Raw genomic sequence first — 24734 nt, forward strand, 5'->3', positions numbered from 1 at the left:
GGACTCAGAAATTCATCCAAATAGAGTATAACTGCTAATAGTGGCTAGCTTTGTCCAGGACATTTTAAAAATATTACTCTATGGTAGAAGGTCAAAGGCATGCATAGAGCTTGAAGCAGAAAATTAAAGTAACTAAAACATTCTGGTAGGAAGATAGTAAATTTAGAGAAAGCCCACTTCAAAACAATGTTAATCTGTATTAGGTGTACCTCCCCCAAATGAATTCATAAACAATTGCTGCATGAGTCTTCACTTTTATTACAAAAAGGATGGTAAGTATGATCAAAATGAAAGCTTGCTCACAAGTTTTACATGAATATTCTAGATACAAAGTCTCCCAAAACATACTTTGATACTTCATTTCTTAAGGGTATGCTGACATTACACTCTCTCATTTATAATCTATTCCAAGGCAGAGCATGTTAATAGTGCATCTTTCTTATAGTTAGAGCCAAATTCCAAGTGTAACTGAAACATAGACAACTTTAGGTAAATCTTTAAGTCTTTTTTTAAGGGGATAAAATTCTCAATAACCAGCCCTTATTTTTTTTCCCAGAATCTTGTAACTGACATGATTTGTAGTCAGTCTTTTTCTCTACACTTAAGGCTACAAATCTCTTGCATGAGCTGCAAAAGAATTCTAGACCACTTAATGAAAATAAGATAAAATAAAAATAAAAATAGTTCTCCAATAAAAAGTAAATTTTAAAAGTGGTAGGAAAGGTTTTATGATATACTACTAATTGACATTTTTCTACTATTAACTAAACAAATGTTACACAGAAACCGGGAAGACAAATTATCAAATACAACAAGCTTAAGCTATGTTTACATCCTTCAAAAAAAAAAAAATAATTCCACATTTTTCATATAACTCAATCTGAAATTTACATTTTTCCATCATGTTGGAGGTGGAGGATAATACTGTCCATAATTCCAAGGATTCTGATAATTGTACTGAAAAGGTAAAAGTAATATGTCAGCACACTAGAACTGAAGTTATGTCCCACATATAAACTGATGAAATTCCACCAATGCAAAAGGAAATACACAATATAGAACCACTACAAAGAATAAATTATGCACACTTACCTGATACCAGGCACTGTAATTATATGCAGCTTGATTTGCCTGTAAATCCCCATCAATGATCTGTGCTGATGACATATCTTCCGTGTGTGCTTTCTTTTCTTCTGGTTCTTCTGAACTGTAAAAAAGGTCAAAATAGAAACTCAAAATTCCCAAAGATAGGAACTTTCTTAGATGACTACACTGTGTTTTAATTAATGCTTTCAACCATCTTTTGGGAGCAAGGTATTATTCAGAAGATAGTCAGTATGGGAAAAAGGCCTAGCTAGACAAATTGTGGTAAACACACTGAAGGCTAAACCTGGTTTACCTTTCGTTATGGGACTGAAACTTCTCTACTGTTTTGCCAGGGAATGTGACCTCTAATACATTTATGAGTTACCCTCTAGATTAGCTGCCAAGAGCACAGATAGTACTGATCCCTTTCTTCAAAGACCTAAAGTAGCAGTCTGCCACTCCAAATAATAGATTTCAGATTTTTCAACAAGACAAAACCCCTTTCCAATCTGGCCTTTTACTTTTTAGCCTTCTTATTCTCCAGAAATCTACAACCTTTCATTTATATAGGGTGACCTCTTGGTGAGAAATTACATGCTCAGTTCATTTGTCCTTGATGTTTAAATGACTTGTAAATCGGGCATTGTAGTGCATGCCTTTAATCCCGACTAAGTAAAAACTACGGACAGAATATTCACATTTCTGCATAACATGTTAAAGCTAAGCAGTTATGCTGTAGATGAACAAACTTGGCAGCACAAACTTACTTCCAATTCCTTATAGCAACACAAGCCCACCGAATGCCATCAGATCGCCTTGAACTGTCATCCTATCTATGAGGATTTCCTTAACTACAACTCTCAACTGAGGGCCAGTGGCACAACTCTAGTCATCCTCATGGCTTTCCAACACTCAATCTCATCTCCAGCTTCACTGGAATCCTCATTTTGGGTCTTGGAGTCTTAGGCTAGTGGCAGCCTTCATACTTGCTTCTAAGTTCAACCGTTCATGTTTTTCTCAAGCCATAAAAAATACATTATCATAATATAGAAGTAACACTCAAAAGTACATGTTTTAAAGGGAATCTTCATACTGAAATGTTTTCTCTTAAGCATCTCTTCCTGATCAAGAAGTTACATACCCATTTTCAGCTTTCCTTTTTAAGGTATCCTGCTCTTTTAGGAGTGTTTGATGTTCATCATATGCATTCAGAAGCCTGAAGGGAAAGGAAAACAAAATCTTTTGGGATGCATAATTTTTTTTTTACAAAAAGATTTAGTTACTTCCAAAAATGAAAATAGCTTATATAAATTTCTAACTGGGCTCTCTGCCTTATCTTTTAAGACTTAAATCTTAGTTCTGATATCCAGATGCTCCATACCTACATGTTTAAGAGGTAGCTTACATAGTAATTTGTTTGGATATAACTACCAAATCAAAAATGATAGTTTATTTAATTTTGTAGGTGCCAATTCTAAGGATTTGTTGTTTACTGCTGATAGTGCAGGCTCTGAACAGCAAGGTGCGATGCAATCAAGATCCTACTTCTGGCCAGGTGGGGTATGCATGCTGTTAACCCTAACACTCACAAGGCAAACAGATGTCTGAATTCAAGGCCAGCTAGGGCTACAATTTAAAAAAAAAAAACCACACAAAAGAACAACAACAACAAAACAACTCTACTTTGTTCTGGAGAAGTAGGTTCAGTATATCAGAGAAGTGGCTCTCAACCTTCCCAGTGCTTAGACCCTTTAATACAGTTCCTCATGCTATGGTGATCCTCCAACCATCAAATTACTTTCATTACTACTTCATAACTAATTTTGCTACTGTCATGACTCATAAATATGTGATATGCAGGATTTTGACTTGTGACCCCATGAAAGCAGTTGAGAACCACTGGGTCAGTGAGTAAAGTACGTAACTACCATGTACAAGGCCTTGGAATCAATACTTAGACCACATCATATACTATTCTACTCATGTACATTACTGTTAACATGTATCCTGTTTCCATCACTGTTTCTCTTCATCAGAATCCAGAAGGAACTAAATGAGATAACCTCTTCTAGGAGGCACGACAAATCTATTTTAATTCATACAGATGAAGTATATGTCGTTTCATATACTTTTGTAGAACCCAAAAGCAAACTATCCCAATGAAAAGACAGCATTACATAAAGTCAGTTTTTCGGCGTACCTTCTTACGTATAAAACACTGACTATATAGTATATAAGGGAGTTAAAAGCAAACTATAAACTAAGCTCTAATTTCATACTCATAATACATGACTTGAAAAACTTAGGTATCTGAGTAACCCTCTTTCCATCCACTAAAATAACAATACCTGTATTCATTTAAAAGCTATGAATTTTATACTATATAAAAATAAAATATTTAGCATGATTTCAAGAACTGAAGTACTAGTTGATATGTCAAGCTGAAAACTTATCAAAAACATGCACACGCATATAGACACTCCAGTTTAGAATGGTTTCAGTGGAAATCACTGGAAATCATATCAGCAAAGGCACAAACACGCCTATTAAGTACTGGGATATTTATTTACTAGCAAGAGACAAAGACAGGAACTTTATCAAATAATGTTCTAGGCAGTATTTCTACTTTCTAGATTATCAGATTTAAATTTTAAATTTAGATCTTGACCTCCAATCTACAGCAAACCCTTACATCATCCTCAATTTTGAGTCTTTTATGATTCAGGAGGACGATTGCAGTAAGCAAGATCTGTGTGACGACATCTCCCTTTTCCAAGCTGAGATAAAATGGTATTCCTTTTCCAGACTAATCCTATCCTAGCTCTGTACACGTCGCTGAGGACTGAACTCCGGGCCTTGCACACAACAGACACATACTCCACCACTGAGCTTTAACAGTAGCTACAGCCACCCCACCTACCTACCTTCGTGTGCCTCATAGTTCAATTTTTACTTCCTTTCTCCTTTTTGTGTGGCCCACATGGTGGAAGGAGAGAACTGTGCACCACAGAATATGCACATACATATAAAATTAACTTAAAACAGGAAGATCGTTTTGAAAGGATGATAAAGCTTATTAAGTCCAATTAAGTATACACACACTTACAAAATTTACCTCCACTTGTCTCTGAAGGAAAAGCAGCCTTAATACACACTTTTAAATTTAGTATTAGATCCTTGAACAAGTAGTTCAGCACATAATACATGTCCAGGCAAGACTGATGACCAGAGTCTAATCTCTAGCGCCCATGAAAAGGTAGGAGAAAATCCCATGAAGTTGTCTTCTGACCTCCTCATATTGGAACACATGCACCCTTTCCCATCACATAACCATCATAAACATAATAAAAAATATTTTTAAATAAATTTAGCAGTGAGTTAATGTAACCATCAAAGTCCCATGACAAAATAACAATGCAATGTTCTAGTCAAAAATATGATGAATTTAACATCTTACTTATTAACATCTGAACCAAAATCTTCAAGGAATTCCACTTTTCTTTGGGAAAATGTAATTCTCATTTTAATAGGCAATGAACCATGTATGGCCTTGTCAAAGCAATTGATGATATTTTCTTCATTTTGTTTGAGGTCACAACTGTATTCCATTTCAAGTAAATTGAGGTATAACTTTGTGTTCTCCTAAGTAAAAAGCAGTATCAATTAATAACATTCCTACAATATTTTAATTAAAGCATAAATATTTAAGATTAAAATATAACTCAAGTCAAAGATTTCAACACGTATATAATGAAGTGAAACATATTCTTCAGGAAGTATTTTTCCCTGTCCAGTGGCACTGGGAACAGTAGACGAGTAAGTACACTATCACTGGGTCACAATCGCAATGCTCCTTTAGCAATACTAGTGGGTTGTGACACCGCTCTATTATTTCTGAAACTGCACTGTGTTGCTACATGCTAATCAATTAATGTTCTTATCTTTAATTAACCGGGCTTGGCCTAGCATGAAAACTGTACATTAAAATACAAAAAGTACATTACATCTCTACTTGTGACGATAAATACTAAATTATAAACTCGTATCTTCAACAGGCACAATAAAGCTGAAAATGAAACACCTCCACTACACTAGCTTTTAGTAACTGTTACATAAAAAGATGGTTCTTGTTGTTGTTGGTCTTTTGTTTTGTTCTGTTTTTTGAGACATGGTTTCTCTGTCTAACAGCTCTGGCTTTCCTGTAACTCACTTTGTAGACCAAGCTGGCCTCAAATTCACAGAGTTCCATCTGCCTCTGCCTCCTGAGTGCTGGGATTAAAAGCGCGTGCTACCACCACCTCATTAAAAGTAACTCTTCTGCAAAGGAAAGTCACGCTATATAGTGCTTTGTTTGATACAATTATGCTTTTGTTCCTAAAGTCTTCCTCCAGGCTCTTTATCCTATTTAACAATCTTAAGTTTCTAAATTTTCTAAAAGTTAATTACAAAGACCAAAATATTTATAATTTTAACTCAGTAATAATTTTCTCAAGCTTTAAATTCAAAGTAATTAGAGAAAAATGTTAAAGATGGCAACATCAGTTTAGAGGGACTGTTGTCCTCATTTAGTAATAAAATATATTACTGTATAGACCAAATCATTCATCACGGTTGCCAAAGTGAAAAAGTACTAGCTTTTTATGGATGATATTTAAAATACGCATACCTTATCTCTTTCGATTGCTTCCAAAAGTACCCTTCTTGATTTTGGAAGATTTTTTTGTATTTTGAAAAGATGTCGGGCTAGTTTAATAGCATAAAATGACGACTCATTATTTGATTTGGCATTCTTAATAGCATCTTGAAGCAAATGTTCAGCTTCTTCCATATTTCCATGCCGTCGTTCTAAACTTACTCTTCTCAATCGAACCATTGCCAATCCTAGAACACATTCTTCAAACGTTCTCAAGATAGTCCTAGCTTCATTAATGTTCCCTAAAACAGTAATTAAATATTTACAACTTTTTTTTAATTTCTAAAATGACTTTACATCACTTTTGTTTAAATTTCTGAAATAGACTTAATACCAAAGCTAAAAAGCGTTAGTCAACAGGCTTTATCTAGCTCTCTATTTGGGGGGTTAGGGAGGTTTTAAGTACCCATGCTTACTTATTTTGTACTGTCTATGGCTGATCTTAGGACATAGCAAGATAGAATTGTTAAAAACAAAAACACATAGTTTTTATAGAAGTAATTAATCCAATTCTTCTTTATACATTCCATACTGATAAAGTGCTAAAATATCATTTAGGGCTAGGCTGGAGATAAGATTCAACAGTTAGGAGCATTGGCTGCTGTTGCAGAGGACCCAGGTTTACTTCTCAGTACTCAAAACAATCTGTTAAGTGCACTCCTAGAGGATCCTATATCCACTTCTGGTCTCTGCAAACATTTAAGCAAAGATATGCATGCAGGCAAAACACCCATTCACATATATATACATAAGTTAGTTAAAATAAGTCAACCGAACATTCTCCTCCTTACCCTGCTGCTCCTCAAAAGCTGCCCAAAGCATATGTGCCATGGGTTTCTTTGGAAGATGAACAGTACAAGCTCTGCTGAAGACGTGCCTCACTCCTTCAATGCTATGGTTTTCCATGTACTTGGCATACTACATACAGAAAAGAGGAAATACTGAATAATTTACAGTTGAACATGTGATTAAATATGTGACAGAACGATAAAATTCTATTTGTAAACCCATTCAGCACCTTTATTGAACCACTAGACTAGTTTCTGTAAGGAAGGACGAAGAGAGGCAACGAGGTTGGCAAATGCAGCAGTCAAATCTGGTTGCAAGCAGACCATCTCCTAATGCAACAGATATAGTTATATGAACAACATTCAACAGAAGTACAAAAAAGGTTAGTCACTAGATCAATGTTTATAATATATTCAAGTTAAACACTATATTATTTTCTTACCTTAATCCAAAACTCCTCATAGAGGGCACAAGATATGACACATCTTTCAAAGAGAACCACAACTCTTTCATGAGTCCCATTTTCAATTTCAAATTCTAAGTATTCTTTCCAGTTTTTCAATTGGGCCTTTTCCAATGGTTTCACATGAAAATAAGGTCTTTTAATCTGCAAGGAAAAAAAATTAATGTATGGCAATAAAAGTCAAAACAAAATATTTAAATACAATGATATAAATAATTTCAAATGCAAGGAAAAAACTTTAAATTCATTACTAATTTTTCAGGGTGGAGGGGGATGAGACAGGGTCTCTGAAGACCAGGCTAGCCTGAAACTCCCACAGATCGGCTTGCCTCTGTCTCCTAAGTGCTGGCATTAAAGGCTTATGCCACTACACCTGGCATAAAATATTTTAATTAAAATTATTCAACCTTCATGAGTTTGACAATGGAAAAGAACAAATTTTTCCATTTAAGAAGATATTTTCCATTTTCAAACAATCTATATTTATTCTTACTTATGTGTAGATGAGTGTGTACCTACATGAGTTTACTTGCACTACTTGCATGCAGTTACATGTGCCCAGAGTCCAGAGTCCACAAAGTATGGATCCTCTGAACCGGATTTAGAGTTGTGAGCCACCACAATATTGGTGCTAAGAACCAACCTTGATCCTCTACAAGAGCAGCAAGCACTCTTAACCAATGAGACATCACACCAGTCCCATTTAGTCATTTTTATAATACTGAAAATTTTCTGTAAAGAGAATTTTATTCTTTATTACATATTTTTAAATCAAACCATTTTAACATAGTTATATAAGGATAGGAATGAAAGTGGACAAAGAGACCATTTTTTTCTTTTATTTATTGTTTCTAATTGAGGTATACAATTTTTCCCTCGCCCCTTCTTCCCTCCCCATTTAAGACCATTTAAGGTAAAGGAATAATTCTTTATTTTGATCACTAAGATAAATTATAGTGTGTGTGTTTATTTATATATTTTTATATCGTGTGTGTATATATTTATATTGTATATTTTACAGCCAGACACAGTACAATAGACATATAACTCCATTCACAGGCTAGGCCATGATAGGTAATTTACATTAATAAATTAAATAAATTTAAAATTTATTTAAATTTTATTTTAAAAAAATAAATATTTTTTAAAATTTATTTTAAAAAATAAAATTTATTAAAATTTATTTTAAATTAAATAAATTTTAAATTTATAAAAATAAAGCTACATTAACCTTAAGCATAGGGCTAAGCAAGCTAAGCCACACATGACTATGTGGGTAGGAAGAACTGAAGAGGAAAGGTGAGAAAAATATAATCAAGTTGACTATGCTGATGGTACACACCAACGATCTAATGACCTGCGTACTTCAAACGGGCAAACTGTTTGACATGTGACACGTACCTTACAAAAGCAGGCAGAAAATGGTTAAATGTATAAAGAAAGAAATTATTCACCTATAATGGATGGGTGTATTTTATTTTTAATTTTTGAGATGAGGTGTGATGTAGTGCAGGCTGGCACAAAACTTACTAGGTTACTGAAGATAACTTTAATTTCTGAACCTTTTATCTCTAGCTTCCAAGTGCTGAGTTATAAGATTTGGCACCAAACCTGGTTTGAATGTGGTGCTAGGGTCAAGCCCAGAGATTCCTGCATGTTGGGCAAGCAGTCTACAAACTGAGCCTAATCCCCTGCTCTAAGAACAACAGCTTTGCTGTCCATAAGGTATAACTCAATAAAGCTGATTTGTAAAAGTATTTCCACTTTCATCAGGAATCTTGCATTTGAAATCTGAATGCAGTAAGATTTTAAAACTGATCATGGAAAATGTTAAATACAATTGAAATGCACACCTTGAGTTATTACGTATATAAAAAATAACAATCATTTCGCTGCTATAAGAAAAAATCTTATTTTTATATTTTTGAAAACTAATAAAACAAAACACTTACACCTTCTTCAAATGTCCACCTCTTACTAACTTCATGCTCGTTGTAATTAAACATTTCTTGATGAATTTCAATGATTCTATGTCTCATGTTTTCTATTTCAGTAATTAGCTTAGGGAAAAAAACAAAATTAATCTTGTAAGTTATATAATGAATATTCTCAACAGCACACATTTAAGTATCTTCTATAGAAATTTCAGTCTTCAGTGGGGGGGTTTTAATTGTTAGATGTTACTATCTTAAATATAATCTTTGTTTGCTTTGGTTTTTGAGACAGGGTTTCTATACATATAATCCTGGCTATCCTAGAACTCATCTGGAGACCAGACTGTCCTAGAACTAACAGAGATCCACCTGACTCTGCCTCACAACTGCCACCACACCCAGTTTTAAATATGATTTATAAAAGTACTTCAAAAAGTCAAACTTACATGTATTTTTTAAAAGAGGAATAGTAGATTACAATTAAAGTAAAATAATTTTCTAAATTACTTCCATTTGCCTCATGGTAAGATTTTGTCCTTTAAATGCATACTTAAATCATAATGACCGAAATGCCCAGAGCTTACCACTTTTACACATATGCTACCTAGTTTCTCATGTACTGAACACATGATTAAATAGTTACCTTTGCTGGATCAGTGATGTCTTCAATTCCTGATGGAAGGTCATCACCAGGAGGTCCATCATCACCATTGTGTCCATTTACAGAAGCTAATTCCCTTCTGAGCTGAATGAACTGTTCACCAGTTAAAAGATCTCTAGGCAAGTTATTCTGTACATGTTCTTTAAACCTACAGGAAGAATTTAAAACCACATGTCAGGTACTGCCTACACATTACTCCTTCAAATAAAGAGAAACAAATCAAAATATCCTAACATTTCTCTTATTCTGTATTAGAATCCTACCACCTGAAATGACACAAACACACATGTATATTTTAGCTTCTACTGTCTTTGCAGTGGAATGTAGAGAACAGATACACAAATTTCAACGCTAGTTTTCTCTGTGATCATTTGATTTTTCTCTGTAAATTAAAATAACCATAGCCAATTCACATTAAAATTGTAAAGCGATCATGAAATGTTTGCATTATCATCCTACCAATTATTCCTCCATATATTTCTGTTTAACAACTTAATGACACTGATTTCATTAAGGCCACCAGTTACCATACATGCAAAATTAAGTGGATGTTTGCTCTCCAGTACACCCTCTATCTTCAACATCTGAGGTTGCTAACCATGACTTCTAATTTTAGAATTTTCGTCACAGCTTGGTTTCTGACGTACCACTTTCTTGGTTTTCATCCAAGCCACTTTCTGATTTCTGTGTTATCTCTCAGGTCCCCATTAATACCTGCCATTAAAGCTATGTTCCCAAGAATTCTATTTTAGTCTCATTAACAGAGCTTGAAGTGATTACTGTATCAATAAAACTCAAAACTATAGCCGAACAGTAGTGGCACACCTCTAATCGGGAGGCAGAGACAGATAGATTTCTGTGAGTTCGAGGCCAGCCAGGTCAACAGAGTAAGTTCCAGGACAGCCAGAGCTACACACAGAAAAACCCTGACTTGAAAAAAACCAAACCAATACAAAAACAAAAACAAACAAACAAAAAGCCATAACACAAGTCCAAAACTTTAAAATTGCAGATTACTATACCCAATTGCCAACCGTCTATAGAAAAAGAAAATGTATTTTTACATACAAATGTAATTAGCTTCAAACTAATATATAAAAACTTAAACTTTGTCTTTTGAGAAACTGACTCACTAGCTGACGCTGACCTAAAATCTTTGTACTTCCATCATGGATTATAGGCCTCGTACCACCACATCCAGTTAACACATTTTCAATAAACTGCCATTTCACTACTTTATCTAAACAGACTATGACATATACCCCCAAATTTTAACTGGAACCACCAAAGAACTAAAGTATCTTCCATCTTGATTTTAATATGGAATCTCCTGTATGGTATTTATTTATTGGCTTTTTTTTTTTTTTTTTTTTGAGGCAAGGTCTCATTCTATAGCCCTGGCTGGCTTGAAACTCTTATGATTTGCCTGTCTCAACTTCCCCAGTACTGGGGCTAAAGGCATGCCTCACGATGCCTCCCAGTCTACCCAGAACACACTAAACACCTGAATCCATTCATGAAATGATCTCCATCTCCCCATCACCACATGCTATCTTCCAGTCTTTCCCAGTTAGCTTATCATTATCATTCTATGGGATAATAGATTCTATTATTCCATTTTCTAAATAACACTTTTTGACCTAACTTTTAACCTAAATGAAGGTGGCTTTCAACCTCAAGTCATGTAATTCCCTTCCTTCAAAGTTACTAAAAATGTTTTTTAAAAAAGTGACATAAGTAGAATGTGGTTCTGACTTATGCTTTTTAATCCCAGCACTGCGGAGGCAGAAGCACTCCAATACTGGCAAGGCAGTAGGATTCCCCAGGGCTTGTTGGCCTGCTAGCCTAGCCAACAGATGATCTCGAAATCAGTTGAGACCCTGACTCAAAGAGCAAGGTAAAGAGTGATCAAGAAAAACACAGGAGGGCTGGAGAACTCTGGCTGCTTGCTCTTCCAAAGGACTCACATTCAACTCCCAACATCCTAATTCTACTTCCACTTCTATAGGCATCAGGAACCTATGTGGTACACAGACATACATGCAGGCAAAATACACACATAAAATAAAAATCATTTCTAAAAGACAGAAAAACACAGAACTTCAGCCTCTTAAACTCTGACAAGCATATACATATTTTCCCACCAATCTGCAAATAATTGATTTAAAAACACTAATTTTTCTGAGGGTGGTAGTGTATATCTTTAATCCCAGTCCTTGGAAGACAGAAGCAGGTAGATTCTCTGTGAGTTCAAAGTCAGTCTAGTCTACAGATCGAGATCCAGGCCAGTGAGGCCTACACAGTGAGACCTTATTCATGAAAAAGTAAATCAAAATCAACCAACCGAAGTAAAATTTACTGGGCTGGAAAGATGCCTCAGCAGTTATGAACACTTGCTGGTCTTTCAGAGAACCCAAGTTCACTTCCTAGCACCCACACGGCAGTTCACAATTATCTATTTCTCAAATTCCAGGGGATCTGATACCTTCTTGCCTCCACATGCACCTAACACACATGGTATACATACATATGTGTAGGTAAAATATTCATACAATGAACACAAAATCAAAAATATTATTCATTTATTTATTAATTTATTCATTATTTGGGAGGGGGCAGTGAATCAATCTGAAGGTCAGGGAGCAACACTGAGAGTCACTATTTTCCTTCCACAATGTGGGTACTAAGGATTGAACTTGGGTCATCAGGCTTAGTAGTAAGAACCTTTATACAGTGAGCCATCTTGCCAGGTCACATATATTCAAGCTTAAAAACCTAGCACTTGGGTGGCAGAAGCAGGTGAATCTGTGAATTCAAGTCCAGCCTGGTATAAAAAATGAGTTCCAGGACAGCCAGGGTTACACAAAGAAACCATCTCGAAAAATAAACAACAAAAAAAAATAGAACTAGCATGACACTCATGTTAAAAAAAGATTTGGAGGGCTGGAAAGAGAGCTCACTAGCTAACAGCAGATACCATTGTCACAGAATATCAGAGTTCAGTCCCTAGAATTATGCTATTTGGCTCACAAACACCTCTAATTCCAATTCCAAGAGATCTGATGCCTTCTTCTGGACTCCACAGACAACTGCATGGCTTCATATGCCAAGAGTGTACGGATTATATATTAAGAAAGAAAAACAAATCAAAAACAGACAAAACTCTCTCTCTCTCTCTCTGGGAAGACTAGGGAGTAAATATGATTAAAATACAATGTATGAAGCTCTCAAAAAATATTAAATTTAAAAACCAACTGTTCCAGCAACAGAAAGCAATCATTTCCTTAATAAAGGTCTTATAAACATAAATGTCACCACATTTTAGACAAGTAAGAATTGGTCTAAGAAAAAGTCTTGCCTTTGGCCTTCATTTGCACAACATGAATATTTGATAAGCATTGCCAAATACCAAGTCTTGTGTCAATAATTTATTTCAGCAAGTGTGTGCCTAGCTCATTACATCCTAGAAACCTGTCTACCTATTTTAGCTCATCAATAATAGAGACAGGAAACTGACCTACAGTGTTTCTATTTATATTTTTCTTTCTAGTTCCTATTTTCAACACAAGTCCATGTAACTTCTATTTTTAGCAGATATATTCATAGTAGTTTACAAATATCTTACTACATTATTTGTGAAATTCATAGTATCATGTAAAAATTTCAATATACAACATTACTCGTAACAATTAATAAAAATCCACAAAACAGCTGGGTGTGGTGGTATACAGATGTAATTTCAGCAATTAGAAGGTTAAGACAGGAGAATCAAAACTTGAAGGCCAGCTGAGATAAAAAGTCTCAAAAGAAAGCAATCCCACTCAAAGTACACCAGATATACATACTATGGAGTTAAAAAAAAAACCAGCAAAGATATAATCTCATACTTTTTCATTTTCTGGGTTTTGATGAGTGGAATACCTTGCAGCAGGAAAAGACACACGGAGCTGGGCGTGGTGGCACACACCTAAAACCACAGGACTCAGGCAGCACAGGGAGGAAGAAAGGCAAGATCAAGGCATACCACTGCCACACAGTTAAGTAGGCCAGCTAGAGATACCTAGCAAGACCCCATGTCAAAAGAAAACAAAACAAAACCACACATGGAAACCACAGTACACAGAATTTTCAATAATTACAACTTTGAAAAGTTATAGTTATTTGTATGACTTATAACTTAAAACAATTAGGGTGTAAAATTTAAATAGAATAATATTTAATAATTTGAACAGAGACAGAAAGACGTGAACACTTAAACTACAATCTTTACTGTTCTGAATATGTTTTTGAACATCAGGAATGTACATTTTGTAAATCATTAAGTTGAAAAAAAGAAAAAAGAAGAAACACCCAAACACAGTAAGGTATATCTATAATTTCAGATCTTGGAATGCTGAGTAAGAAGATTAAAGACTCTAGGCCAGCATGAGAAACATAACAACACACCATCTCAAAAACTTAAATAATACAAAAAAATAAGCACTTAACATTTGTCAAGCACCATATAAATTCAATATTCAAATAATCATTTATTAAACTTGTTTTCTCATTTCATCATTGCTCTAAGGTACCTTGGATTAAAATAGACAACAAAAACTAGTAAATTATTAAACATTTCATAAAATACAGGGAAAAATGTCTCTAGAAAATTGGTTTCATCTATTAAGATCCTATATAGCATTTCAAAATAAACTATAATGCTCAATATTATGAATTGATCACCTAAATAACCAAAGATATTTCAAATAAAAGATCTTTCACCATACCTCTGAAAATGATGACTGTACAACTGTGTTGGGATACCAAGAATGCGATCGTATACGGCTGTAACTTCTCTCAGATTTCCCTGTTCATTTTCCCAGTTTATATACATTTCCCATAGTTTATCAGATCGGAAATCTGTTCCTGCAGCTAGAACAGCATGCTCAAAAGTTCTGAAAAATTAAATTGCTCTTAAGTTATCTTCCCCAAATAATAAAATCACTTCTACATATTACTACTAAATTTAGAAAGTAATATTGAAATCAAAGTTATATTCATTTGCTTCCTAGGTAAGAAAGGATTAAAAAGTAGAAGGAATTATAGAAGAGTTGCTTAAGGGAAGAAGTGAAAAAACCAAAAGGAAAGGATGAGTGTAGTTTACCTTATACGTAAGTACAACGTTAATATACACACTCCAAAGATGTAAGAGGAAATGGTAGACGAAATACTTGTTATATATTTGAAATGCAAATGTAATGATTCTTTTAGGACAGAGAACAAAACTGAAGAATTTACAGACAAACTGTACCTCAATTCGAAGAATACTCTAGCAAAAATGACTCTAACAAGAATCTCAAATTACTACATAAACGAATGAGAAGTACACAAAGACTTCATAAGTCTCAAAAGCACCTTTCAACTCTAAGAGTTGATTTTGGAAGCAAGTAATTTTTTATGATATTTAGCTAATTTAAAGAGATCTGTTTAATCACTAGATTTGATATTTAATAAACAAATTTCACAATTAGAGAGATGACTCAGCAAGTTAAGTACTAACTACATAAATGCGAGGATTAGAGTTCAAATATCCAGAATCCTTGTTCTATGTGATTGGCATGGTAGCCTGGGCATAATTCCAGCAGTACGAGGAAAGGAGACACAGAGGAATCCCCAGAGCAAGGTAGGTAGCTTAAATAACCTAAGTAGCAAGTTCTGGGTTCAATTGAGATATCCCACTTCAGTCACTAAGTTGTCTGTCAAGTGACTAAAGAAATCACCTGAAAAGTCAGGTCTGGGATCCCGCACATATACACCCAGTACACACAAAAACTAAAACAGGACAAAAACCGCTCTTTGGTACATTTTCAAACTAAGCACCTCAAAATCAACCTTTTTCAATAGGTAAAGTCACTTGCCAGCAAGCCTGAGGACCTGAGGTCAACCCTCCAGAGTCACATAGTGGAAGAAGAGAACTAACTCCAACAAGTTCACTGACCTGCAGCATACCCCTCTCCTCACATATGTATGCACAGAAGTTTTAAAGTATTATAAAAATGCAAGTGAAAACAAAAAGATCATGGCTGTTAGGATTGAATACTTTTATTAAGAAAAAAATATAGCCAGGTGGTGGTGGTGCATGCCTTTAATCCCAGCACTTGGGAAGCAGAGGCAGGAGGATTTCTGTGAGCTTGAGGCCAACCTGGTCTACAAGAACTAGTTCCAGGATAGGCTCCAAAGCTACAGAGAAACCCTGTCTTGAAAAACCAAACTAATAATAATAATAATAATACACTGAACTAAGTTTATTACTTTTCATTTAAATATTTTTAGTATTTCTGTGTATATGTAAATCTGTATGAGTATATGCAGAATCCAAAATTAGGCACTAGATATCCTGGACCTGGATTTACAGATATGGGACACCTGATGAGGGTGCTGGAAAATAGACTTGGGTCCTCTGGAAGAGCCATTTTACCATGCACAAAACAAAGTTTAAAGACATATTAAGACTGGAAGAAATGTTTACTATACAAAGATAATTGAAAGTGTCCAAGTGTGTGTGTGTGTGTGTGTATACACATGCACGTTTGTATGTAAAAAGATAGATGTTACTACCCTTGAACAATATCAATAAATCCAGAGAACAAAGAGAGAAGGGTTAGATGAAGGTCTGTTTAATCTATGGTAGGGAATCTTTAACTCTGGCCAGCTGTGAGATTTCAGAATTTAGGTTTACGTTCATCAGACAGATCAGCTGCTCCCCTTCTGAAGTAATAATAGTTCAGCGTAAGCCTTAGACCAACAGGATTCCTCCAACAAAAACCTGAATAGTCTTTATTTTTTATTTCAAGTATCCTCTATAAAGAAGCTACTGGCTATATACTTCTACAAGATGTGCATAAACAAGAAAGAAAAGGATCACCAGACAGTGGTGGCGCACATCTTTAATCCCAGCACTAGGGAAGCAGAGTGAGGTGGATCTCTGCGAGTTTGAGACCAGCCTAGTTTAATTCCAGGACAGGCTCCAAAGTTACAGAGAAACCCTGTCTTGATAAACAAACAAACAATAACAACAAAAAGGGATCTATCAAACTCCAATAAACAGAGCCTGGAACCTGGTGTAGGACGTTCATCAAGTCATGAGTTGCTTTCATTGGTTAATGAATAAAAAAAACTGCTTTGGGCCTGATAGGGCAGAACTTAGGTAGGCAGAGAAGACAGAACCAAATGCTGGGAAGAAGAGCAGAATGAGAGACGCCATGGATCTTCTGTCTGAGATGGACACTGGTTAGAATCTTGCCGGTAAACCACAGTCATGTGGCAATTCACAGATTAAAAGAAATGGGTTAAATTAAGATGTAAGAATTAGCCAATAAAAAACTAGAGCCAATGGGCCAAGCGGTGTTTTAATGAATACAGTTTCTGTGTGGTTATTTCGGTTGTAATCTAGCCGGGCTGCCAGGACAAACAAGAGGCCCGCTGCTCGCAACAGGAACCTAGTAAAAATATGAAGACATTTCCTAGGGTCGTGGTGATGAGAAAAACCCAAAACTGTATGGCAAACTAGATGACAGCATGACAACACAGAGTACAGACTGCAGAAACAGCTACAAGAGGGGGAGGGGGAAATGAAAATAAGATCTCAGATATCAACAGGCCTGTTTGGAAAGCTATATGAAAGCCGTTTATTAGACAAATAAGAAACATGGCTGAGTGAGAAGTACTATTAAAGATGAGTATGATGAAAAATACCTAATAGACTCAAAATCACCAAAAAACAGACGTAATAAACAGATTTACTGAAGCCCATCCTATAGCTATACTGAAAAGGTAAAAAATGGGAAAACAGGGTATATGTATGTATTCTGTTTTAAAAGCATTAAAAGTGCTCTAACCTGCTGAGCCATCTCTCCAGCCCTAATATGCCCATATTAAAAGACAGTTATCACAGGTGGGGAAAAAGTGAAAAGGCCATGGAAAAGTGACTACTTCACACTTTTGTGGGAGTGTAAAGTCTGTACCATTTGATAAAATGTCTTTACACACAGATGTCATATTTTTAGTGCATTCCATAAAAATATATGTTTAGAGATGTTTTGCAGCACTATTCCTATAATAAAAGTCTGGTCAAATAGGACTTTAACACTGTGGTTTTGCAAGTTAATGGAATGGGAGATATAAAACATCCTGCTAAATATAAACAAGAACAGTATTTAAAATTCACATACAAATTTGTACGCATATTATATAATATCTGAAGGCATCAACATTAAGACATTAACTGTGGGGCTGGAGAGATGGCTCAGTCGTTAAAGCACTTGCTGCTCTTGCAGAGAACCCAGGTTCAATTACCAGCACCAACATCGAAGCCCACAGCTGTCTACAACTCCAGTTCCAGGGAATCCAATGGCCTCTCTGGCCTCTTGGGGCACCAGTCACACAGGTGATATAGACATACATGTAGACATAAAAAAAATTAAAGAAAGCTAACAAACTGCCTTAGCCAGCACTCAGGAGGCAAAGGCATGAGGATCTCTAAATTTGTGGCCAGCATGGTCTACTGGGCGAGTTCCCAGACAGCCAGGACCACACAGAGAAACCCTATTTCAAAAAACCAAGACAAGACACTGACCACAAGTGAGCAAAATGTAAACTTCTAACCTAGAGAGAGACATAAGCTAAGGGTGTGTGGAAAAGAGAAAGACTGCATTTTTGAAGCAATAAAGCTTAAGTTTATGTCATGTGCTATTGTTTAAATAATAGGAATGAAGCAAATATTAACTTCCAGTTTAGTATTCATGAATAGTTCTCTTATCAACATCTGAATACACATCTAAGTCTTCAAACATATTTAGAATCAAATATTTAACATACCCTCTTATTGTACTGTTTGTCTCAGGATCACCAGGGTCCAGTGTTTCTTTTAAGAAGTTTATATAATGTATCCAAAGATCAACACTAAGAGGTATTGCCTGAAGTCCCCGTCGATAAACCTAAGAAGAAAACAATAAACTGTACCTCAAATATTTAATTATTTCTTAAAAGAGAGGCAACACTGTGTTATCCGGTGAACCTTAGAAATACTAATTACTGGAATTTTGTTTAAATAATCTACCATTACCATTTGGGTGGAGGTTGGATAGAACATGGCAATGTTCTGATCCCCACGTGCAGAGTCTTGATCTTCAAAGCGCAGCAGTCCCTGCATTCTGACCGGGTTGTGTGGGCAGGCTTTGGGTTACAGACCATAGGGCACAGACCCATTAGAGCATCAATGACAGCGTCTGACCAAAAATGCAATAAGACGTAGCAAATGTGACTAGCAAACCAACTATATTGTTTGGAAATTGAGAAATAAATGTAAGTGAGAGAAAAGCCCTGCCCTACTTGTTAAGCTGCAGTGTAATACAGAGGCTTGCACTGCAAAGCTTGACAAACTGTAGAGGTATAACGCACCTGCCAACAAAGAGAGAAAATATTAGCTACAAATGCCACAATAGTGACAAATGCAAATAAAATACCCTATAAAAAAAGTTTGATCATAAATGGTAGGTACTGCCAGCCAGAAAAAAAGAGTCTGTTTGGTATCAATTGGCTTACAGTACCTAACAGAGAAAACTGTATTCACTGATGTACGCACCTCATCTGATTGTTTAATGTTGTCGTGTCGCTTTTCAAGGTCTGCATACTTTTTCCAGTAACCATAGCAATACGGGTAGTGTATGAAAAATTTGTCAAATGCTTTCCTGGCAGCCATCAAGTGATTCTGATGAAAATAAAATAAGGTGTTTTATCAAAGAAAGAAGTTCTTATTTTAAGGTGTTTTTATCAAAGAAAGAAAAAGTTTTTATCTTAAGTTTTTAAACAAAGAAAGAATAAGTATTAACTTGGTAAAATAGCAGGGTAGCTTATTTTTTTTTTTTTAGAGCTGGAGATCAAACCCAGTCTCTCACAGATACTAGGCCAGTGTGCTCTACCTTACTTAAGTGTATTCCCATATCTTCAAGGTAACTATTTCACTAATTTTACATATCCACACACAAGCCTCAATTATTACACAATATTCAGCATTGTGATTACATACTTTCCACAATGCAAAATGCTATGTAATTTTCAAAACCAAAATATATGCTTCTAGCATTACTGAACTTAATATGAAGATTATTTAAGAGATTAAACTTTAATTACAAAACAGAAAGGCTTGAATTGATACTACTGCATTATTCTGTCCCCCTACACACACCATTTAAATAGTTACTAACCTCCTGTTCTACGTACTGAAGCAAATATACCCAGCCCGTAAAATCCTGAGGATTCGTTTCTACTGTTTTCCAAAACTTTTCAAATTCTGGAGGGAAGTTTCCGTCTGTGTCTGTCACTGGAAGGTCCACAGCACTCGCCATCTCATTTTCTTCTGTAGATGCATTCACGCTGGGAGAGCCATCAGGTGATTGTTCCATCTCCGTAACGTTCATAATCTCAGTACTAAAGTCTGGATGCTCTACTACTACTACCTCTGAACTGTTGCCTGTGCTGCCATTATCAGAGTTTCTGTACTCATCCATGTGAGAATTTTGCATAGCTACTTATTTGGTCTTCAGTTAATGATCTGCAGAAACACACACACACACACAAAAGAGAAACAGATTCCAAATGCTAGTAAACGTTTTTGTCATGATCAAACATTTTTTTTCTGTAGATTTATGTTTTTTATTTTATGTGTATGAATGTTCTACCTGCATGCATATATGTGCATGCATGTATATGCACCATGTACTTGCCTAATCTCCAAGATCAGAAGACAATGCTGGGTTCGCTGGAACTAGAATTATAAATGGTTATGAGCCACCACATGGGGGGACAGGAACTGAATCTGGATCTTCTGTGAGGGCATTAAGTATTCTCAAACAGCTCTTTTTAAAGCCCTGTCTCCCTACTTACTAAAAACACATGTAGGAAAATTAGTACATTTTATTATCTGTCTACAAATAACGGTAACTATCAATCCTCCTGCCACAGTCTCCCAAGTACCTGAGATTGCAAACAAGGGCCAAATGGTCAGATATACCTGGCCAATAGTTCAGGTGTGCCCAACCTTTTGAAATCGTAACACAATGTTATCATCTACAAAGATAATGCTGGAGAACTCTGCAACTGAGTTAATCACTGCCTCCCTCAAACTTAAATCACACAATATTTTAAGTCTACTATTTTGTGTTAGACTGCATTCAAAGCTAGCCCCAGACACATATGGCCCTAAAGACTATACTCTGCACATATCTAGAAGAAATTTGTTTGCTCACATGGTATTTCATTGTGCAACAGGTAGTTGGCACTGTGTTAGCACAGTGGTTCTCAACCTGTGGCTTGTGACCACTTCTGGGGTTGAATGACCCTTTCATAGGGGTCTTCTATTACAAATATATTCACAATTTTTCTTTTCTTGCAAAATTAGCTATGCAGTAGCAACAAAAATAATGTTATGGTTGGGAGAACTGTATTAAACGGTCACATAATTAGGAGGGCTAAGAAGAACCACTATGTCAGCAGCTTGCAATTGTCAATGTTGGCACCTAATATTCTTGGCTAATCCCTACAGACTTCATACACTGAAGTTGTTTAAAGAAATGTTCAAATTCAACCAGGAAAAACATGAACAGCAAAGGTACACTAGTTAATACTGTCCTTTTTTAATGAGAAAAGCTAAAGTTTCCCCAGAGTCCTACAGCATTCACAGTCTCCTAATCCCTTAGCTAGAATTAGGTACACTGCTGCTCTGGACAAAATGAACATTCTATTAGTAAAGACGATGTAAGAGGGGTAGTGAATAGGTAACTCTTGTCCACCAGATATCACACAACTGTTCAAGAAATATTCAGCACAATCCCTGATCTTTTTTTTAAAATATTTATTTATTTATCATGTATACAATATTCTGTCTACGTGCAGGCCTGAAGAGGGCACCAGATCTCATTACAGATGGTTGTGAGCCACCATATGGTTGCTGGGAATTGAACTCAGGACCTCCGGAAAAGTAGGCAATGCTCTTAACCGCTGAGCCACCTCTCCAGCCCCCACAATCCCTGATCTTTATTTCACCTTTGATCCAGAAGTTCCAGTCAATATTTGCCCATATTTTTACACAAATATGTGTCTGTCTGAGTATATGTACAGGCACCATAGTGTGCTGGTGCCTGAGATCCAAGAGGACACTGAATATCCTGGAACCTTCACAGTCAGCAGGGAGTCATCCAACATGGGTGCTAGGAACCAAACTTGGTTCCCTTACAGGAACAGCACTCTTCATTCACATTGCTATTGTAACAATCACTTTCTCTCCTATATATCAGTGGGTTTTTTTTTTTTAACTAAACACAAAAAAACAAGGAAGCAACCAAACCAAACCAAAGCAAAAACATCCAAGTCAGGCAAGTATGGTATCACAAGCCTCTAAAGCCTCAGCATCTGGGAAACAGATGTAGGAAGAAAGTGTTCTACAGCAGGCTCCACAGAAGGCCCTAACTGGGAAACAGAATCAAGGGTAACCTCAGTACTCCGAGCCTAGATTGGGTTTCATACAGACAGCTGGAGCTATATAGAAGACCTAGTATTTGGGCTGCAGAGGCAGCTTAGTTTCTACTGTTTTCATGGTGCCTTCAACTCCATCTCCAGGTCACACTTCTGGCCTCCATACCCACCTGCACTGACATGCACATATCACCACACAGACACAGACACACAGAGGAAAAAGTCAGAACAAGAAGAGTATATACACACACTAAGGGCATATGCTAAAATACATATAATTTAACTCCTTCATTTTGGGTGCAGTAAAAAAAAAGTTAAAATACTGCTATACTATTGATACAGATGAACAAATCTTACAGACTATTAAATTTAGAGAGAAGGAAACTTTGTTTTGCTCAATGTTGTATCCCTAGAAACCCTTGAACAGATGACATATCCAGTCCTGACTTGGCAATATGCCATTCCTCAGACTAACAAAACTCTTCATCCCCACAACTCACTACACTAATGGTATACGAAGCAGACCTTTGATGCTATAACATTTTTTAAATAAAATGACAGGGATGAAAGGCCCAAATATGTGAAGTAAAAAAATTAAGCATGTATTACCCAAAAACACAGGTAATTTCAGCATGTTATTTTTTTAAAAGCTAAAAGGAATTTTAGAAAATAACTTAAATGATGAAAACTCATTAAACATGGTGTATTGGACCGAACACTTCTTTTCCCCTGATGTTTTACATGCCTCCTATGCCCATGGAGTCATATGAAACACTATCTATCACTGATTGTTACCATAAACCACCTAAGTAATATATATAAACTGAAGTCATTAGTTAACTAGCAAGCTAGCTTTACAATCCACAAATTACCCCGTGTCTCAGCCTAGAGGAGTCATCTGAACACCTAGGCTGGGAGAAGAAAAGGGGTTATTATAACAAGTGGTTTTAGCAACCGGTTTTTAGAGACTAAGTAGGATGTTCACAGACAGACCTTGTTTCCTCGTTTTAAACAATTACGTCCCAGAAACTGAACTTTGTTTATATATTTACAACGTCTGCACAATCTTCAGAGCTCAAGTCTTACACAGAATAATTAACACATAACAGAAGATTCTGCCCCTCCTTGAAAATACACAAATCAAATTAACTTAGTGTACAAATCTTTTTTTCTTAACTCAAGTATAAAATACAAACAGCACAAAGTGTTGAGTCTTTCAAATCTTCTGGGGCCTGCAAAATGGCTCAGCAGGTAAAGGCACTAGCAGCCAAGTCTCAGAGGAACAGTGCTAAGTTCCAGTTTTTCAATTCTAGAACGAGGTTATAAACATGAGGGGCGTGAGCGATTGAACAGTCGTTGCTTATTTTTCTCAAATGACTTAAAAGGCTGCCATGGAGCCCAAAGCACGGAAGCCCCAACCTTAGCTTGCTTTCTCGTATGAGCCTTGCATTCTTAGCGTCACCCTTTCCAGCAGCTGAAAATTTTCAGGAATTTCTGAGTACATCAGCTGTCTAGTGTAAGTTCGTGAACAGACGGCCATATCAATATCAAACCAAAAAGGGGCACTCGAACCGGCAGAAGGCTAGATCGTATTATTATTTTTATTTCTGCATCGCTACCAACACCTTACACAGCACTGGGAGCTTCGAGCAGTATTTATGAACTTAAAGTCAGGGCAGGCTCTTGCCCACGAAACGTAAAATTCCACATAAGCAGATTGTTTAAAAACGGTTCTCGCAGGCTCTTTCACGTGTCTGTTCGTCCGTCCGTTCTCCCGCCCCCCCAAAAAAGACCCACGCCAGCCTACGGATTCGGTTTCGCAGTGACCGAACCTCTCCGCTTCCCGTCGCCCCGGCCATGTGGGGTCCCAGGTCTAGGCCAGCACGAGCTTGAGCCTCAACGCTAAGCGGGCTCGCAAAGCCGGGCGCCCGGAGGCTCGCCCGCCGCCGACCCCGGCCCGGCTCCTCCCAACAGGTGGGACCGGGAAGGAAAGGCGCCGCCGGTCCAGCGCCAGGCGCAAACCAGCAGGCCTCGAGCCGGACGAGCAGGCGAGGCCGCGGCCCGGCCCGGTACGGCCTGAGGCGGCGCGGGCAGGCAGGCCAACCCTTCCCGGCCCGCCACCTCCCCTGCCACCCGCTTCGGGGCGCCCCGCCGCAGCTACCTCACGATGGACGCCGTTCGCTGCCATGAGCCGAAGCCTGGGCCAACCTCGCCAAAGATGGGCCTCCCAACGCCTCAGTCAGCGCAGCTCCCAAAGCCGCCACCGCCAGCGCCGCCGCCTCTTCGGGGACACACTGCGCAGGCGCTGGCGACTCCAGAGGTGCAGCGGTCACGTGGTGCTCAGGCCGTAGGCCCCGCCCTCCGCGGTCTCTGGTCACTGACTGTGTTCCACAGCCCCGAATACTTGCTGTCCAACTTCAGCCTCCAAAAAAAACCTCTGGAATTATCTTTTCCTAGCTGCCATAAAAATCAAGAAATGGGCAGAAATTCAGCCTAAAAGCTCCAAACGTCAGGGCACTATGGGCTCTAATTAACTCAAGCATTCTGAAAGTAGAAATCTCTGGATTTGAGAGTTTGAAGCTCTGAAGGGTTTATGTA

The 24734-nt window shown here is 37.0% G+C and overlaps 1 protein-coding gene and 1 non-coding gene across 4 annotated transcripts; both read right to left on the reverse strand.

Annotated features, from left to right (window-relative positions):
* Positions 1–238: 238 nt before the first annotated feature.
* Prpf39 (pre-mRNA processing factor 39) lies at positions 239–24439 on the reverse strand. 3 transcript variants are annotated; one of them, XM_048415928.3, is made up of 14 exons: positions 24298–24439; positions 19871–20217; positions 19249–19374; positions 18483–18601; positions 14393–14560; positions 9609–9774; positions 8984–9091; positions 7011–7175; positions 6571–6697; positions 5753–6021; positions 4544–4728; positions 2228–2302; positions 1093–1207; positions 239–957 (listed from the first exon to the last, which is right to left on the reverse strand). In XM_048415928.3, the coding sequence occupies exons 2-14, from the start codon at positions 20186–20188 to the stop codon at positions 901–903; spliced, it is 1998 nt and encodes a 665-aa protein (XP_048271885.2). In that variant the 5' UTR covers positions 20189–20217; positions 24298–24439; the 3' UTR covers positions 239–900. The 3 variants fall into 3 exon arrangements, with proteins under 3 accessions (XP_048271885.2, XP_048271887.1, XP_085553715.1); XM_048415930.3 differs by lacking the exons at positions 19871–20217; positions 24298–24439 and adding exons at positions 18730–18892; positions 18996–19064; XM_085697589.2 differs by lacking the exons at positions 19871–20217; positions 24298–24439 and adding an exon at positions 18730–19064.
* LOC125388119 (small nucleolar RNA SNORD127) lies at positions 5617–5703 on the reverse strand. Its single transcript, XR_007228131.1, has one exon. It is a non-coding gene; the product is annotated as a small nucleolar RNA SNORD127 (small nucleolar RNA).
* Positions 24440–24734: the final 295 nt, after the last annotated feature.

Source organism: Myodes glareolus, chromosome 11, assembly GCF_982192425.1.
Source record: "Myodes glareolus chromosome 11, mMyoGla1.1, whole genome shotgun sequence".
Taxonomy (NCBI): Eukaryota; Metazoa; Chordata; class Mammalia; order Rodentia; family Cricetidae; genus Myodes; species Myodes glareolus.